The 19,320-nt window shown below is 39.1% G+C and overlaps 1 protein-coding gene across 1 annotated transcript in view; it reads right to left on the bottom strand.

Moving 5' to 3' along the window:
* LOC136857204 (serine-rich adhesin for platelets) overlaps window positions 1-19,320 on the bottom strand; it is a 329,451-nt gene that overhangs the window by 134,455 nt on the left and 175,676 nt on the right. Inside the window, exon 18 of the mRNA XM_068224997.1 lies at window positions 14,081-14,340. Coding sequence (XP_068081098.1) covers window positions 14,081-14,340 — 260 coding nt within the window. The remainder of the gene's footprint in view (window positions 1-14,080; window positions 14,341-19,320) is intronic.

Raw genomic sequence — 19,320 nt, 5'->3', positions numbered from 1 at the left:
CACTTGCCTGAAATTGAGAATGGGAAACTGTGGGCTCTTCTGAGTTCCTTGACACATTTGCACGCATTCCTAGATGCTCGGATGTAGGTGGATGTGAACGACGTAAATGACTAGTTGAAAAATTACTGTAATTCAGGCTACAGTATAATGACAGATGAATAAATTATTGCCTCTTCTTCCTTGGCAGGTAATGACGAGAGTGATGGTGAATTCGAAAAAGAAACCGGCGCTCCATCAGAAGAAACAATGACTCCTGGAGATGGAACAATGCAGCTGGACAAACTGATGGCCTATTTAGAATCCCAGACTGAAACAACACTGGCAGAACTGATGTTAGTAAAATGTCTTCATGATCATGCTGCACGCAAACACTATACAAATGTAAAACAGAAAAAGCTCACACATTACTTTAGTGCATAAAACAGAGTCGTAAATATAAGAAAAGTGTTCTTATATTTTTTTTTGTACAATTGAAAAAGACATTACTGTACAACTTATCTTAATATGTTGTAGGGCCTAAACCATATATTGTATTTGTTTTTTAGTTTTCCAGATTATCCGGATTTTCGATAATCCGGATCAGTACTGGTCCCACTTAATTCGGATAAATGAGGTTTTGTGTATGTTGTTGTTTGGGTCATCAGTCCATAGACTGGTTTGATGCAGCCTCCATGCCACCCTATCCTGTGCTAACCTTTTCATTTCTATGTAACTACTACATACTAGATCTACTCTAATCTGTTTGTCATATTCATACCTTGGTCTACCCCTGCCGTTTTTACTGCCTACACTTCCTTATAAATCTAACTGAACAAGTTTTGGGTGTCTTAAGATGTATCCTATCATTCTGTTTCTTCTTCTGGTCAAATTTTGCAAAATCATTCTCCTCTCACCAATTCGATGCAGTACCTCTTCATTTGTGATTTAATCTACCCATCTCACCCTTAGTTTTCTTCTGTAACACCACATTCCGAAAGCTTCTGTCTTCTTTATTTCTGAGCTAGTTGTCTTCCATGTTTCACTTCCATATAATGCCATGCTCCAGACGAAAGTTTTCAAAAATGTCTTTCAAATTCCTAAATCGATGTTCATAGTGAGCAAATTTCTTTCTTTAACCTTTGAAATGGTAATGACAGAATAAATCGTCATAGCCGCATGGCTTCCTAAGTGGCCATGATGGAATATTCCATCATCACATTGTAAATGCCTTTCAGCGATATAGCCGCATGGCTTCCTAAGTGGCCATGATGGAATATTCCGTCATCACATTGTAAATGTCTTTCGGCGATGGGTATGACGACTTATTCCGTCATAGGATCCGAGATCACTTTCCTTTGTGTGTGTATGTTAGTTTCGAGCTTTTCCTAAAGCAGCACTCTCCTAAAACCACGTGATCGGGTAAAATTCTTTTGTTCCGTGCCCAGCTGGCAGTCAGCCAGTACCAGCCGCCAGGCTGCTGAGAGTGGTAAATAGTGCATTATGGCAGGTGCAAGTGGAGTTCGGAAACGTCTACGTGAAGAAGAACTGTTTGATTTATTATGTTGTGACAATTCAGAGAGTGATGTGTCATCTGATAGTGAGACTCATGTTGAAATGTCAGGAGATAGCGAGTGCAATGGTGAAAGCTACTCAAGTGAATGTGACGGTAGCACTAGCGGTGATATTCAGCTCGGTGTATGGACAAAGGTAGGATCTGAATGGCCAAGATTTACATTTACTGCACAACCTGGACTAAATGTACAAACTGAAGATGTAAATAATCTGCTAGAATATTTTCAATTGATAATCACTCCTGAATTAGCAGAAGTAATAAGTAGGGAAACCAATCGGTGCGCCCAACAGCTTTTAGAAAGCACACCAACCTTGATACTATATTCGAGAGTGAATCAGTGGACTGACAGGAATAAAGATGAAATGAAATGCAGTATGGCTTTTAGTGCCGGGATATCCCAGGATGGGTTCGGCTCGCCAGGTGCAGGTCTTTCTATCTGACGCCGGTAGGCGACCTGCTCGTCGTGATGAGGATGAAATGATGATGAAGACAACACATACACCCAGCCCCCGTGCCATTGGAATTAACCAATTAAGGTTAAAATCCCCGACCCGGCCGGGAATCGAACCCGGGACCCTCTGAACCGAAGGCCAGTACGCTGACCATTCAGCCAACGAGTCAGACAGGAATAAAGATGAAATTATGACTTTACTTGCATTCTTTCTCTTACAAGGCATTCATCAGCTACCTTTCTCGTAGACAGATATTAGAGACCCTAATATTTTTGGAGCTGTTCTCTGAAAGAAGATTTCATCTCCTCAAATTCTTACATTTTGTCGATAACGAAGCATACGATGAAGCCATATGTGGTCCGAAGAAACTCTACAAACTGAAACCTATTCTGGACCACTTGAATAGCAGATTCCAAAGTGTGTACACACCCGAAAGCGATGTGTCTGTAGATGAGTCACTTATGTTATTGTAGGTTTTCCATTGCTTTCCTCACTGAGCCAGATTCTCTTTCCTTACCCTTGGCACTGTAATCATTTTAATAGGTTGAAAATGAGACTTTGTTTCTTTGAACCTGATGAAAATACCTGACCAACTAAAAGTATCTCACTGTAAGTTCCCATTGCTTTCCTCAGCAAGCCAGACACCTTGCCCTTCATACTAATGATCATTTTTGACAGCTTGATACATATTCTGTACTTTTTGAACCTGATTAAAGTACTATACTACACAAGAGTATCTCACTGTATGTTACTTCCCAGTACCTTATGGAAAATGTGCCACTATGTTAGTAGCTACTCAAAAGAAATGTACCACCTGAAAGGTTAAGAAAGGGCTTTCTTGCTTGTGCTAGTCTACATTATAGGTCCTCCTTACTTCTGCCATGATTAGTTAGTCTATTATGCAGGTAACAATATGCATCTGTAACAATATGAATCTACTTCCTTTAAGACTTCATTTCCTAATCTAATATTTACTGCATCACTTGACTTCATTTAACTGCACCGAGCTCGATAGCTGCAGTCACTTAAGTGCGGCCAGTATCCAGTATTCGGGAGATAGTAGGTTCGAACCCCACTGTCGGCAGCCCTGAAAATGGTTTTCCGTGGTTTCCCATTTTCACACCAGGCAAATGCTGGGGCTGTACCTAAATTAAGGCCATGGCCGTTTCCTTCCCACTCCTAGGCCTTTCCTGTCCCATCGTCGGCATAAGACCTATCTGTGTCGGTGCAGCGTAAAGCAAGTAGCATTCAACTGCACTCCATTACCTTTGTTACAGATTTTTTATTTTCACCTTGCACTCCTTTTCCAAGACTGTGTCCATACCATTTTACATGTAAAATGATTTTTTACCCTATGGGCTATAATAACAGAGGCGCATCGTCATCATGATAGCGAGCTGGCAATGGTGGTTGTTGCTGTCATGTTTGTTTTCAGCGATGGGAAGATTACATGAAAAAATGTAATTGGGCTGAATTACAGTTACTTGAAAAAATATTTTATTTAACTACGATTACAAATTCCTTTTTCAACAAGTAATCACTAAAATTACAATATTATTTTACAGAACGCCAGTCTTAAGGAAATCACTGACTTTTTTAAATCAGACAGGAATAATGCAAAGTTTACAAGGAAGAGGTATTACTTCATATTGTGATTTCTTTTTAAGTAAGGCGACACTAGCTATCATCACTAGGTGAGGCTAAACATAATATGTAGGTAAGTCATTAAGTATCTGCAATTTTGCTCTAATTGTCTTTAGGCTGGCTCTATGGCATTGTGTGATCACCAGCTGCTAGATGGCACCCTTGCCTATGTTTATTATAGGTTTCAGTGTTATCAGATCAGTACAGCTTGCATTGTTGCAATGTGGAAATTCATAGAAGACTTTCAGCACAATACGGGGACAAAATTTGCCACAGCAAAGTGTTTACCAGTGGATTGAACAGTTGAAAAGGGGTCGCACGAGCATGAAAGATGAGGAAAGATCTGGGTGTCCATCTGCAGCTGTAACTGATGCCAATATTGAAAAAGTGCGTGATATGATCCTGAATAACTGATGAGTGACTGTTGATGACGTGGCAACCCATATGCACATTAGCCATGGTTCAGCATATGAAATCATGCATAACAGGCTTAACTTTCAAAAAGACCGGGTGAGTTGGCCATGTGGTCAGGGGCACGTGGCTGTGAGCTTGCATCCGGAGGATAGTGCGTTCGAATCTCACCGTCAGCAGCCCTGAAGATGGTTTTCCGTGGTTTCCCATTTTCACACCAGGCAAATGCTGGGGCTGTACCTTAATTAAAGCCATGGCTGCTTCCTTCCAATTCCTACGCCTTTCCTCTCCCATCATCGCCATAAGACCTATCTGTGTCAGTGCGACGTAAAGCAACTAGCAAAGTAAAAAAAAATCTTTCACAAAGTCTGTTTGACATGGGTTCCAAAACAACTAAATGAAGAGCAGAAGTGCAATCGTGTGAGAATCTGTCAGCACCTACTGGACCGTCATGCTAATGAAGGTGAAACATTTCTGAAACGGATCATCACTGGAGATGAAATATGGGTTCACCACTTTGAACCAGAGAGCAAATGTCAGAGCATGGAATGAAAGCATCCTTTGTGGCAAAACATTGTCCCCATATTGTGCTCAAAGTCTTCTATGAATTTCCGTTGCTGGTTCAACCTCAGACCACAAAAAATGGATTATGGAATTCTGTTCTTCCTTGGTGCAAACATATTTGTGTTGCAACAGCGGAAGCTGTACTGATCTGATAATGCTGAAACCTACCACAGACGTAGACAACGGTGCTATTCTTTTTTTTTGCCATTTGCTTTACTTCGCATCGACACAGATAGGTCTTATGACGACGATGGGACAGGAAAGGCCTAGGAATAGGAAGGAAGCGGCTGTGGCCTTAAGTCAGGTACAGCCCCAGCATTTGCCTGGTGTGAAAGTGGGAAACCATGGAAAACCATCTTCAGGGCTGCCGACAGTGGGATTCAAACCCACTATCTCCCAGATGCGAGCTCACAGCTGCGCACCCCTAACAACACAGCCAACTTGCCCGGTGGACAACGGTGCCATGTAGGGGCTGGTGAGCACACAACGCCATAGAGCCAACCTAAAGACAATTAGAGTGAAATTTAAGATACTTATTGACTTGCCCTCGTACCTTGGAGATTTTGAATTACCTTTTCCCATCATTTTTATTTTAGATAATGACTTTTAGTATTTCAAATAGTTTTCCATTTACTTTGCAAATAAATTCATTTATTCTAAAGATTCTCATTGCTAACCCTCAATGTCTTTGGAGGGAAGTACCTTTGCATTTACTGAAAAGATGCCCTACATGGACACCTGAAGGAATGCCTGAGTTTAATATTAAGAACATTGTTGGTATAGTATGCTGTCTTTGAAAGTACTGGAGAGGTAAGAAAATACCTCATACAGAACTGAGGAAATACCAGTTCTGCCATAGCAGAACTTAAAAAAAGATCATCATTCATTCTTTTCCCATTTCTGATTCCATGCGATGTATCATATATCAACTAATAGAATGTAACTATTACAAGAACATAACAATTATAATTTTATTTCAAGAAGTAAATTACAACTAAAAATTACTGAGATTGTAATCATTACAAGCAATTTGATTACTTCAATTGCTTCCGAACTCTAATGGTTTTTATAAGGTGCACAACCATGTGGTCATTAGCCCCTATTGATCAGGAAGATAAAGTAACTCTCAAAATAAGAAGAAAAACAGAAGGAATAATCACTCAACTACTACTATTAAATGTTTTCATTCCTCTCCTGAAGGGGGATGCGGGCCTCTTAGATGGTGACGCTATCTTACAAGCCAGGGGATTTGTATTGGAGAAGGATATGTGTGGAGAAGGTAAGAGGTTTGGCAGCCGTGGCCTATACTAGGATCTGTCCCAGCATTCGTCTTAGTGCAGGAGAATGGAAAACCATGGAGAACCATTCTCAGGGCAGCTGACGGTGGGGACCAACCCCTCTCCATCTCCCGAATACGGAGGCGTAGAGCCACGGTACAGCCGTGGTCACCCCTCCTCTGCTCGGATGAACGTCAGAGTGCAGAGCTGTCGGATCACAGACCAGCCGTGGCTACTTGTGGGTCGAAACCCACTCTGCATCTGCCGACCCCAATCACTCAAAGAATGAGAGATTTTAAAAGAAGGCCTAGATCTGGAATGCCCTAAAATCACCGAGCTGGAAGAAAATAAAGTGTGATGAGCAACAATATCCTCCTTATGAACAATAACATTATATTGACTGACTATTGTTGTTAGCTGAGTTGTGCTATACTATGTTTCTCCTCCTGCCACTTTTCCCTTCTAAATGGAATTCTTCTTGTTCTTCTTCTACTCCTTCAAGTGATGATCCATTATTGGATGTTGGCAATCCATATGGTATGATGCTTTTGTTTGGAATAGTGAAACCACATCTCAAAACGTCTACCGGACATTTTCCCTTAAAGTATTAGATGAAGGAGCACGTATCTCTTAGGATTTCACATCACATGACCCAGGTATTGATTTTTCTTGGCTTTACTTATTCTTCTCAATTCTTCATAGTTGGATATATGGTCAGTCCAAGAAATCTTCAATATGTATTTATTGAACCACAGCTCAAAGACATCTAGTTTCTTTTTGTGCTGGTTGTATTCAGTATATACCAGGTGGTTCACCAGCACCTTATTTTTTCGGAGACAGGCAATCCAAATAATGCGTATAATCCAAAGATCCTTATAATTGAGTTTTATGAACACCAAATAACTTGAAATTTCTCCTTGGAATCAATAAAGCTCTCCCCTACCTGTGTGTCATCACAGTAAATTGATCCATGGAACTAGCAAAGGAACAACTACTCTGCACAATTCCTTGTCAAATACTATGGACCATTCTGCAAACATGTGTTGTGTTGCGCCTTGAAATAACATAGGTACCAGTAATATGACCAAATTAATAGATTATGCCATGTGCTCGGTTACATAAGAAAGTTAAATGAACATTATAAATCTTCATTGAAGATTTTGACATGGATATTAACTTTCAAGGTGGAACGGCCGCACTTAAGTACTACAAGAACCTCTAGCAAACATTTTGTATGTTGAAGTCGTGGCTGAATCGGTCAAGGGCTGGAGCAGAATATGTGCGAGTATCGGCAGCGTAGTCGTTCAAATCCAGCATTAGGCAAATTTTTTGAACGACAGGGGTGCTCCATTTTAGCGGGGATACAAGAATAATAAATACGTTTTGCTATTGATTTTAAGAGGTGCGCTCTAATTTGGCATTTTCCCCCTAAGAATAGGTGGGGGAAGAATTGGGACGGAAATTGGCCTTAATCTTTTAGTAAGGTACCGTCCTGGCATTCGCCTGGTGCTGAAAATAGGAAACCAAGGAAAACTGTTTTCAGGACGGCCAGCATGGGATTCTAATCCTCATCCTACCGAATCCAGTGCACATAATTAATAATTCAAACCTACCAGGTCACATCACAGCACTTATTTCTTTACTCAACATTGAGTTGTTGCTAATTTATGGAGAAAGTACGGTGGAATTAGAATGTATGCCACGTGCTTTGTAATGGTAAAAAGTTAAATGAACATTGTAAAGTGTTTATAAACTTAACCATAATAGGTATTTGATTTGATCCTGTTCTGACTTGTCAAAAGCTATTCAATTTATTTTTAAAATAGTGAGTGTTTGGTCCACCTTTTCATACACTTTTTATAATTGAAAATCATTTATTCATAAATATTTCAGGAACATAGTACATTCCCTTCATCAGTGAAATCTACCAATCAAAGAATAAAACCAATATAACACTATCTTTTGTTTAGCCCAACATTTTAATGAAACGTGTATGAATAAATAATTTTCAATTCAAAAAGTGTATTGACAAGGTGGACCAAAAACTGTAAAGTGGTCAACAGTTCGAACACTTCTTACTCTGAATATGCAGAGTACCATACTTCCCACTTACAGACCATCACGTCGTAGTCCAACCTGGTTACATAACATCAGATAAAAACGGTCCTTTTCAGGACCAAATAATAATTCACTCTTTCGAAAGGGATGATATGCGGCCATATTACAGTCACTGTAAACAGTGTTAATCAAAAAGAAAAGTGTACCAATCTGTGATTCGAACCTACTACCACATATCTTCGCTGATGCAACAGCAGTGACTCGTGCTTTAGTCACCTTAGCTACCGTGAGCCACTGTGAACTGTTAATGTGTTGTAGTCCTTATAGACACTTCCTGTCCAAATGTAAGATAGTGTTATTCTCAGCTGTGATCGTTTTACACATTCACTATAATTTACTTAATAGAAATGACACTGCCGCTAATTATTTCTACCATATTCGTGAGCAATATATAAACGGTATCGTACTAAGGCCATAAAGAAGCAGGTATCGGTACTAATGTTTTTCGGACGACTATGATATACACGTTAGTTGGGTTACCTACCTCCTTAAAAATAATGGGCTGGTGAACCACCCGGTACATAGAATAATGTGGCCTATATGGCAATACTGCAGCAATTTGAAAAGCTAACCCATCAACACATTATTTGTTTCATTGTATTTTAATTCACAAATGTAAAGTAGGCATTTATGTTTTAAGGTACAACAGCAGCAGCAGCAGCAGCAGCAGCAGCAGCAGCAGCAGCAGCAGCAACAATGTTATTCATTGTACATTCCACTAACTACTTTTATGTTTTTCATAGATGCTGAAGGGCCAGAATTTTGTTTCACATGAGTTCTTTTACATACTGATATATCTACCAACATGAGGCTAGCATATTTGAGCACCTTATCACTTGTAGTAAGTGCTCCATGGCTCAGGCGACACCGCACTGGACTCTCACCACTGGGTTCCATGGTTCAAATCCCGGTCTCTTCATGTGCTGAACAAAGCAGAGGCAGGACATGTTTTTTTTTCTTTCTGGGAATTCCAGTTTTCCCTGTCATCTTTCATTCCAGCAACACTCTCCAATATTATTTCATTTCATTCTCCAGTCATTAATCAGTGCCCCAGCGGAGTGCTACAGGCTTCGGCAGCTGGCACAATTCCTATCCTCGCTGCTAGATGGGGCTTTATTAATTCCATTCCTGACCTGGTCAAATGACTGGAAACAGGCTGTGAATTTTTTCATTATTTGTACCGGTACTAATATTTTCACTCCTATTGTAAACTATAATTTTGTTTATACTGGGGATATACAAGTGTTACAATGGGGACTTCTGTCTTTAACCCCCCTAGCAGAACACCATCAATCAATTTTCATATACCTGTGCTTGTAATGAACTACTGTATGTATAATTCAACACAATTATAAAAAAAAAAAAAATGGACAAAGAATGAAAATATTGGACAGTTCTACATTTCTTGGAAGACTCATATAGGGTGGACATGATATATGAACAGATGCCAGACATCGCCTTAAAAGAGCAATAAACTTGGCAAAATAAGGTAAGAGGAATCAATTAAATCCTAAAAATTTCTTAGGTTTAGCTTTAATTGTTTGAAGGAAAGAGGTGCAGTTGGTTATATTTAGATACATAATATTTCTATAGTATCTTTCTATTTAGCCTTTGCGACAGAGAATTTTCTCTTTTTTTGGTTTTGCTTGGAAATATTTGGAGAGTTGAACACAAATATTATTCAATATTAGAGGCTTATAACTGCTCCTACTACATACTACAGATTAGAATATTTTCCAAATGGGTAATATTTAGACAATAATGATTCTGCACTAGTGTCCTAAAGTTAAGCATAATCACTAAACGAGGCCATACTGCCTGACAGGAATGTCAGATGGATTGCTGAACAAATGGAAGCTGAATCACACCATATGTCACACAACTTGTCCAAAAAAACAGTGTCAGAAAGGTTCTGATAGCTAAGGTACACCTTTGACAACAACTAACAAAACTTGGCAATGTCTTCTACAATAAAATATGCTGTTAATAGGGTGTATGGTTATCCCTAATGGCCACACATCCTTCGCAGCGACGTGGCATGCTCTCTATCAGATGGTCCGAGAGCTCTTGTGGCAGTCGATCCTATTCCTCCAAAAGGGCAATGCGAGGGTCTTTGAGGGTCCTTGGTGGATACTGACGGGATGCAATTTGCCTCCCAAATGCATCCCAGGCATGATCTATAGGATTCAGATCTGCAGACCTCACTGGCCCGTCCATGCGATGAATGTCTTCCCCAGCCAGAAATTCATCCACCAGAGCAGCGCGGTGCGGTCGGGCATTATCGTCCATTAAGAGGAAGTCTGGACCAACCGCACCTCTGAAGAGTCAAACATGTACCGGGTGAGTTGGCCATGCGGTTAAGGGTGCAGGTCTGTGAGCTTGCATCCGGCAGATAGTGGGTCTGAACCCCACTGTTGGCAGCCCTGAAGATGGTTTTCTGTGGTTTCCCATTTTCACACCAGGCAAATGTTTGGGTTATACCTTAACCCTCTCGTGCATGAAAGCCTCATATGAGGTCTAAAATTAATTGATATTTGAAGTGTCATGCTAGGTCTCCATGACAACAGATGTTTTCTGTTACGTTTCCATTGCTACACATAGACCTCAGGTAAGGTCATTTTATAATTTCATGAGCGTGGGACAGATTGCAGCACTGTAAGGACCCCGAACTTGCATCTCTGCTGTGATAATTTTTGAAGTTGTGTTGTTATTGCACCTGTGAATGTTCAGTGACCTGTGTTGCTCGGCAGATATCAACTAGGAGGTAAGTAAAATTATTTTTAGGTTTGGAAAGCATGTCAAATCATGAATACATAACATTATAACACCTATCTTTATTGTGGATCATGTTATTTGTGCTTGAATGTGAGACCTCATATGAGGCCTATCTGTGTTGAAGGGTGCAGGATGGATTCTAACCTTACATTTTACTCCTGTTATATAGTTCAGTTTATCTCTCCTTTGTGGAGATTGCATGATAATTGCATCCTGTAACACTTGTTATTTTGTTTATATCCACGTAGATATGGATGGAGATCATGGTCCATCACGTTCTTCCAGCTCAGTAAAACCTGGTCATGATTCACAGGAGGAACAACGTAAGAAACAAAGTGACGGCTTTATTGGTACCAAATATATATTTAAAATGTGTTTAAGATTAAGAGTAGCCTACTTTTTTGATATGTATAATAGTATAAATTAAAATAGGCCCATATGTTTATAAGTTATAATATTGATTTTTTGCTGTGACTGATAGTTACATTTTATACTATTTTTTTAGAATGCAGGCTTGAGGGGTATGCTATCAACACGTGAGATCCATAACATGCTGTACACATAAAGCTCAGAAGATGACTTTTCTGGATCAGAGGATGAACTCTGGGTCCCACCTGAGAATGTGAAGATGGTTCACCCAATAGTGTAAATGATTCTCAGGAGCTATCACCAACCACCATCACTTGCAACCGATACAATAAATGGTCTTCAGATAAATCCACGGCCACTTCTGTGGTTTGGTGAGAAAGAATATGGTCTTGTGGGCAACATTCCTCAATTTCAGGGCACACATGCATGTTGAAGGCAGGATGCCTATAGGTTATTTTTTATCCATGTTCCCTGAAGAGTTGATACAGGAAAGAGTTGATGCTAGTAATTTGTATACCGGGTGAGTTGGCCGTGCGCGTAAAGGCGTGCAGCTGTGAGCTTGCATCCGGGAGATAGTAGGTTCGAATCCCACTATCGGCAGCCCTGAAGATGAAGATGGTTTTCCGTGATTTCCCATTTTCACACCAGGCAAATGCTGGGGCTGTACCTTAATTAAGGCCACGGCCGATTCCTTCCAACTCCTAGGCCTTTCCTATCCCATCATCGCCATAAGACCTATCTGTGTCGATGCGACGTAAAGCCCCTAGCAAAAAAAAAAAAGTAATTTGTATGCCATCCAGAAGGGTAGAGAAAATTTTAGACTTACAGTCCCAGAGCTGAAAGCGTATTTCGGTATCAACTATATGATTACCTATTTACGATATTCAAGACTAAGACAGTACTGGAGTCAGACACATGGTACAAGACTTTACACCATACTGACAACATGCTGGAATAAGCAACAAGACGACTGTGTTTCATCATTCAGGGGAAGAATCAAGGAAGATATGACTCCACTATACATACAGTTTTTACATTCCTCAGATACATTATAAAGATTCATCTGTGCAGTACAAACTGATTTGGAATGACAATTATTTTGCTGTGCTATTTATGTATTATTATTATTATTATTATTATTATTATTATTATTATTATTATTATTATTATTATTATTACTATTTACAGTATATGGATGTATTATAATTTATATTTGAGCAAACATTACAATAAGATGGCTAAACCATGTTTTCTAGATACCTGTTGCAATCCATCTATTTATACTGCTAGTAATCTAAAAGATGTCATTGGTACACTTAAGCCTCATATGAGGCCTCTCATTTTTGGACAGTTGTAGCAGTCAATTTGTTGAAATTTTAATAATAATAATAATGCTATTTGCTTTACGTTCCACTAACTACTTTTACAGTCTTCAGAGACGCCGAGGTGCCGGAATTTAGTCCCGCAGGAGTTCTTTTACGTGCCAGTAAATCTACCGACATGAGGCTGTCGTATTTGAGCACCTTCAAATACCACCGGACTGAGCCAGGATCGAACCTGCCAAGTTGGGGTTAGAAGGCCAGCGCCTTAACCGTCTGAGCCACTCAGACTGGCTGTTGAAATTTTTGTTAGATGGTATCATTTATTGTATTTCCTGTTTAGAAACATGAGAATTAATTTTTAAAAATTCTATTTCAAAATTCATGCATGAGAGGTTTAATTAAGGCCACAGCTGCTCCCTTCCAACTTCTAGGCCTTTCCTATCCCATCATCACCATAAGACCTATCTGTGTCGGTGCGACGTAAAGCCACTAGCAAAAAACATGTCAAACATGTGGTCTCAGTACCACATCCCTGTAACTCCGAGCGTTAACAGTGTTCCTTGGACTACCCATGAAGATGTGCAGGTCCATATGGCCATTCAACATGATGCCGCCCCACACACGATGCCACCACACCATACTGGTCCCGTTCCATGAGGTTCCTGCGGTTGTATCGGCTACCTGGTTCTCTCCAGATTAATGTGCGACAGGAAATGTTCTGCAATCTGAAGCGGGATGCATCTGTGAAGAGCACATGCCTCCATTCATTCATGGTCCAGTTTTGATGTTGACGGCTCCACAGTAAATGGGCCCATTTCTGTGCTGGAGTCAGCGGGACGCACACCGCTGGACGTCGGGCAAACAGCCCTGCTGTTCTGAGCCTCCAGTACACAGTTTGCCAGGAAACGACAACTCCTGAGATGGCTGCAAGCTCCGCTGACAATTGTCTTGCAGGTGCACTCTGATTCGTCGGATGGTTAAGGCCAGATATCGGTCCTGCTATGGGGTGGTTACCCTTGGTTGACCTGGTGCTGGCCTACGAGTAACATCTCCTGTGTCTCAAAATCGTCTCCAAAGCCTGGAAATGACACTTTGTGGCACATTCAAGGATACGGCGACTTCGGTCTGTGTCTGGGCTGCTTCTAGGTGGCCGAGTATTCTACCCTGCAAAACGGGGTCCAAATGGTGTCGTTGTGCCATTATGTTGTCATGTTCACCATGAGGCTACACTACGCACACTATAACAGGGCAAACACGACTGAGGGAATATGAGGCGCAGGCACTGGCTGTGTTTACCTTGCGGTTACACCACTAGTCAAAGCAGGGAACACTCCTTTCATATACAGAGCAAACACATAAGGTTGGTAGGTGCATATGTCGTGTGATTTGCGGTCTATTTCCTGTTGCCCTGCTTACTCGTAACTTGTGCTTAACTTTTGGACACTCATGTATTTAGATGGTGTACTTTTGTTATAGTAATGTACAGGTGATCAAGGACATGTCTAATTTGCAGGTCAATGTGTGCTTTGCTACAGCTGACAGTGGTGGTGAAGATAATGTTGGTGATATAACATAAGAAGGGAAGTTCAAACCCACCTTATCTTGACACGATCTTCACGTCCTCTTTCTTCTGACTTGGCTCTTGCACCTTCACAGCGGAACCGGCTATGGTGACGTCGTTCTCCATGTCCTCCGCGTTCTTCAGAACGAAATCGCTTCTCAAGTTTCTTATATAACCGTCCTCCAGAAGCAGGCTTACTTCTAGGGCCATCAGGTGAATCTGCAAATCCTGCAGGTGGCTGGACAATGTCGGGCTGCTCAGGTTCTGCTCCTTCACCATTCCCTTGTTCTGTATCCTGAACATAAATTACTCTATATTTACTTTAGAAGAAAAAGGGATTCATTTTAAAAGAATAATTTGCAAACATTAAAATAGACATTCTAAGATTGTCTTAATACAGTACTATGAGACTAATATACTACAGTTTACCATATTAAAACATCCATGAAATTTGAACATATATCAAAATGCAAGTTGTCCTTTTTAGAATGAAGAAGTGTGACAACTTATGGAGCAGATTCAATAGTTTAAGTTGTAGAAAGATGAAAATTTAGATATTTTTGGTAATAATTACAAGATGATGAAGCTATTGTGAAGGATGGAAATACAAAGAGTAATTATGGTGATATAGTATTCTAAGAAAACTGCACTAGCTAATAGTTAAATGAAAGAGGCAGTACATGTGTTCTTGCTCATTGCCTCCTCCTCAAGAACTAATGCTCATATAAGTGTCAGCTGTGAACCTGCAGAAATATAGTAATACTTCCCCCCACTCTCCCCACCCCTCTTTATACACATAGCAGAGTACTGTATTACTATTGTAAGAATACAACCAGTAATACATGTACACAGATATTAATCATATTTGTTATTTCAAATGACCTTTGTATTTTCCAAATAGCAAATGTACAATTTAAAAACAAAATACTGAAGGTAAGTATCATTTAGTGTTCAGCTCAAAATTATCTTCAGAGTTTCACTGTTGTCTTCAAAATCAGCATTAAATCCACATTTAATTCCTCCACTTACTAAGATTTTAATTTATTGCCCTCTGCAGATCTACTACTATCTGCAGCAACTTTCCTACCTATTTTCTTATCTGCCTAAGAGTTCAATGTTCAACAGCAATTGAAAATATGTCCTAGTGACAAAGAATACTCTGGGATTGCTTGTGGAACACCTCATTCCACAAACAACTCTTCATAAGTGAATAAAAGGTCTTCTAATTCCTAGGCATCTGGTGAAGCTTCATATTTAGGATAGTCCAAAACAGCGAGGAAAAATGTATTTACTGCCAAATTACAAATTGCTCTAGTTGTTTCAACAGATACAACAGTTCTCAATGCAGCATACAGCAGCTAAAACTAATTTTCATATTTTTTATATTTCAAGAATTTATATTACAAATGTCTAATATACCTTATGAAAATTATATTCAGAAAACGCCCAAGTGATACTCAAACACATCCTGTGCATTATTATGTTCAGGTTATGTCCAAATTCATGCTAGTTTTCTGTGAAATGTGATATTGAAAGTTTGTATATGGCCAAATATTTCTACGTATAGCAAGCTTAGTGGTCAAGATATCAGTCTCCTCTGACCATACCTAATCTCTGATGTTTGATGCTCAATTACAACAGAATACTGAAGAAACAAAACATGGCAATTCATTTCTGAACAACAATGGGGAGCATATATTCAGTTCTATCACTATTCTGTTTCATTTTCTATCTCATCCAGAAAAATGTAAGGAAGTTTCATCATTGAAATAATCTGTAAATTAAGTATGCAAACCCTTTCAGGTTAGTAACATAGTTTTTAGAAAATTCATTTTTCACTTAATCAGCCACAAACATATTTCCTTGGAGTTGATAACCTCCAAGTTAGACCTTTTAAAACAATAACCTTCACCAAGTAGTTCACCAAACTACAACCTGTGAGAAAATTTTAATCTGATTTGAAGAATCCTTTACTTTGATCTATACACATTATGGTACTGTACATACATTTGGCACTCAATGAGTGCTGAAGCCCACCCTCTTAAGAAAACTGGGAAGTAGAAGTGAGCTCATTGGGGAATGAGAAGAAACTGGTGTAGAAGATGGGAGTTTAAAGAGAGAGCTATCTATATGATGATGATGTGGAGATTGTCCTTGTCCTTTTGTTTTTTATGTTTGACTTTGTCTTCTTTTTTATTACTCCCTCTTACAATGCTGACATGTCATTGTATATTTATCCTATCCTATTGTGTGATCCTATTCATGTTTTTACTTCTGTATATGACTGGATTTATCACTTGTTTGTTCCTTTTAATAATAATAATAATAATAATAATAATAATAATAATAATAATAATAATAATAATAATAATAATAATAATAATAATAAATCATCATCTTCTACTGCTTTTCCCATATCTGTACAGTTGTGGGTGTGAACTGTATCACACATGGCAATCTGGCCCTGTTTTATGGCAGGATGCCCTTCCTGACACCAACCCTGTACGGAGGGATGTAATCTCTATTGCATGTTTCTACGGTGATTGGTAGTGTAGTGCGTCGTCTGAATATGAAGAGGAAACTGTTGAGACAAATACAAATCCCAGTCCCTGAGCCAGAAGAATTAATCAGATGCGATTAAAATCCCTGACCCAGCCGGGAATCGAACCTGGGACTCTCTGAACCGAAGGACTCAATGCTGACCATTCAGCTAATGAGTCAGACAATAATAATAATTGTACCGGAGGTACACCCACCTCGTGCATTTAAAACTAGCGCCTTGTAGAAGGCCATCTATAACAGGAAATCTGAAACTCATTTCGGAAATAGTTTGAACGTTTCTCGACAGATGTCGCTATGGAAATTCTAAGTTCCCAAGAGGGAATTAGATATTTTTCCACCAATAGAGCATGTCAAAAAACAGATCAGATGTGAGGCTTTTCAGGCGTTTGCTCTATTAACTATCAACTTATGTGCGCCCTCTGGGGTGAAGATGAAATATTAATTTTCAAAGTAATTTTGTGGGTCAAGGTTTCCTAAACTGAATTGTTTATAGTTTGTTTTTGGTGTTCTAAAGTTATCAACACTTCTATCTCTTCCCGCCAACTTAATATGTTAGCCAATAAGAATATTTGTACATTTATTTAAGTAACCAATCACTGTTTTTGTTATTTATTTGATTGTCCAATGAAAATGGGGGGTGTGTCAGGGCTTCAGCCCAGAGAAATCTGGAACCTTCCTCTCTGCTATAAAAGCTGGAAGATTGCGGGCCATGTTGTCTTTGTGATCGCTCCAGTCAAGACTTTTAGAGTGTATTCATAGCGGAGGCAGAAGGAAGGGCTCCCTCGTCCATCTCCGTAAGGCCCATCAGCTCAAGGTAATGTCAGACCGTTTGTAAACATGTGATAGTCTCAGAAAGCTAGTTCGAGGAGAAGGTTTGAAATTTCTTTCACAGTGTAACATTTATCTCTTAATGTAAATTCTCAAACAAGTCTAAAGAACAACCAAACTTAGGGAATAAAGAGTGAGGAACCCTCTTGTATTTCCCCTCAACTAGATATTGAGGTGACTATGATTTTGTATCTTTTTAATCCATCTCTTAATTTTGTAAACTTTCTCTCCATTTAGTCACCTCCGTAATATAGGCTTAGCCTCTGTAACGTCGGGTCATAAGCACACATAGGGTTTTAAGTATTTTCATGTGAATTTCAAGGAGTGCAAGTGTTTACCTCCTAACATTTTGATTTTCGGCCAGTAACTTCAACCTTTTGTTTGTACCAAAGACCATGTAGTGTGGGTACTTGTTACCCCTGTTATGTCCTCGGACACTCCCGGCACTAAAAGCCATACGCCATTTCATTACCCCTGTTAAAGTCAATTTCATTTCTTTTTACTTTTAAGGTAAATCAGACTGTTGAGCATATAAGACAGTTTTGTTAAATGTAGGTAGGTGCTTTAAAAGGCCTGGACCTTGTAAGTTTGAAGAATAGTCTCCTAAGAAGTAATTGGGTAGAGTAAAGATGCTACTCCTACTAGGTGTAAAATTTGGAGCTCAGTCTCCTTGATCGATGCCCTTCAAGCTCATGTTGTTAAATCGTTATCTCATGATTCTTGTATTTTTACACATGAGCTAGACTTTGTACTTGATTTTGTTATTTGCTTAGCAAAGTGTAAAGTTTGAAAAGAAAGAAAAAACCCCCAATTTTAAAGTTTTAAAGTAATCTTCCATCTTTTCTATATCCACCCATTCACCTCTGTCCACAACAGTATCCTCAGAATAATAATAATAATAATAATAATAATAATAATAATAATAATAATAATAATAATAATAATAATAATAATAATAATAATAATAATTTAATCTGGTACTGAATAATACACAAGTGATTTACATGCATTTGTAATCAATTTTGAGCTATAGGTTCTTAGTGAAATTTCAAGTGCTGTGATATCTATACAGATGATTTCTGATGATTGCTACTGAAAATTTTATAATGCTTGTTGCAATCTATCAACAAGTTTCTTGATTTATTTCTCTTTGCCAGTGGTTTAACACCACACTGTCACATCAGAAGTTTTCAGTGATGCAAGTATGGGAAGCACTGGGATTGGAAAGGTAACAACCATGGCCTTAATTAAGGTACAGCCCAAGTATTTGCCTGGTGTGAAAGTTGGAAACCACGGAAAACTACCTTCGGGGCTGCTGATGGTGAGATTTGAACCCACCATCTCACAATGCAAGTTTACAAGTATGCCACCCTAATCCCATGGCCAACTCGCTCGTTTTTTTTTCTTCCAATATTTAAAAACACCTTTAAACTTTTGAAATGCTACATTTTATGATATGTAATGATGTAGAACTAGAATTTTCTTTAACCCTTCAATTATCTTATTTCACAAACGTTCGTTACTTTTATGACATGACAAAAGAACGAACGAACATTTTGCAACACCTTTTATTATATATTAAATATCACTAATAAACAATGCAGGGCACTGTCTAAAGGCAAAGAAACAATAGTTTTGACAACAATGAAAACATTTATTTTGAACACGTAGTGCATATTTGCGCTCAGGGCACTTTGAAAATGCCTTACAACAAACAGTACAAAACATTTTTGTCATTCTCCTCCTTTTTGACGGACAAATGTGGCAGATAGTTCTCCTTGGGACAGATGATGTTCCAGTATTTTACTCATGATGGGGTTCGATTCCAAGGACTGACTGTATAGCGAAATGCAGATTATTTGATAGTGTTGGAATATGTAACCTG

The sequence above is a fragment of the Anabrus simplex genome, chromosome 1 (assembly GCF_040414725.1).
Source record: "Anabrus simplex isolate iqAnaSimp1 chromosome 1, ASM4041472v1, whole genome shotgun sequence".
Lineage (NCBI taxonomy): Eukaryota > Metazoa > Arthropoda > Insecta > Orthoptera > Tettigoniidae > Anabrus > Anabrus simplex.
Note: the sequence above shows the minus strand (reverse complement) of the source record. Positions and strands in the feature narration are given on the sequence as shown.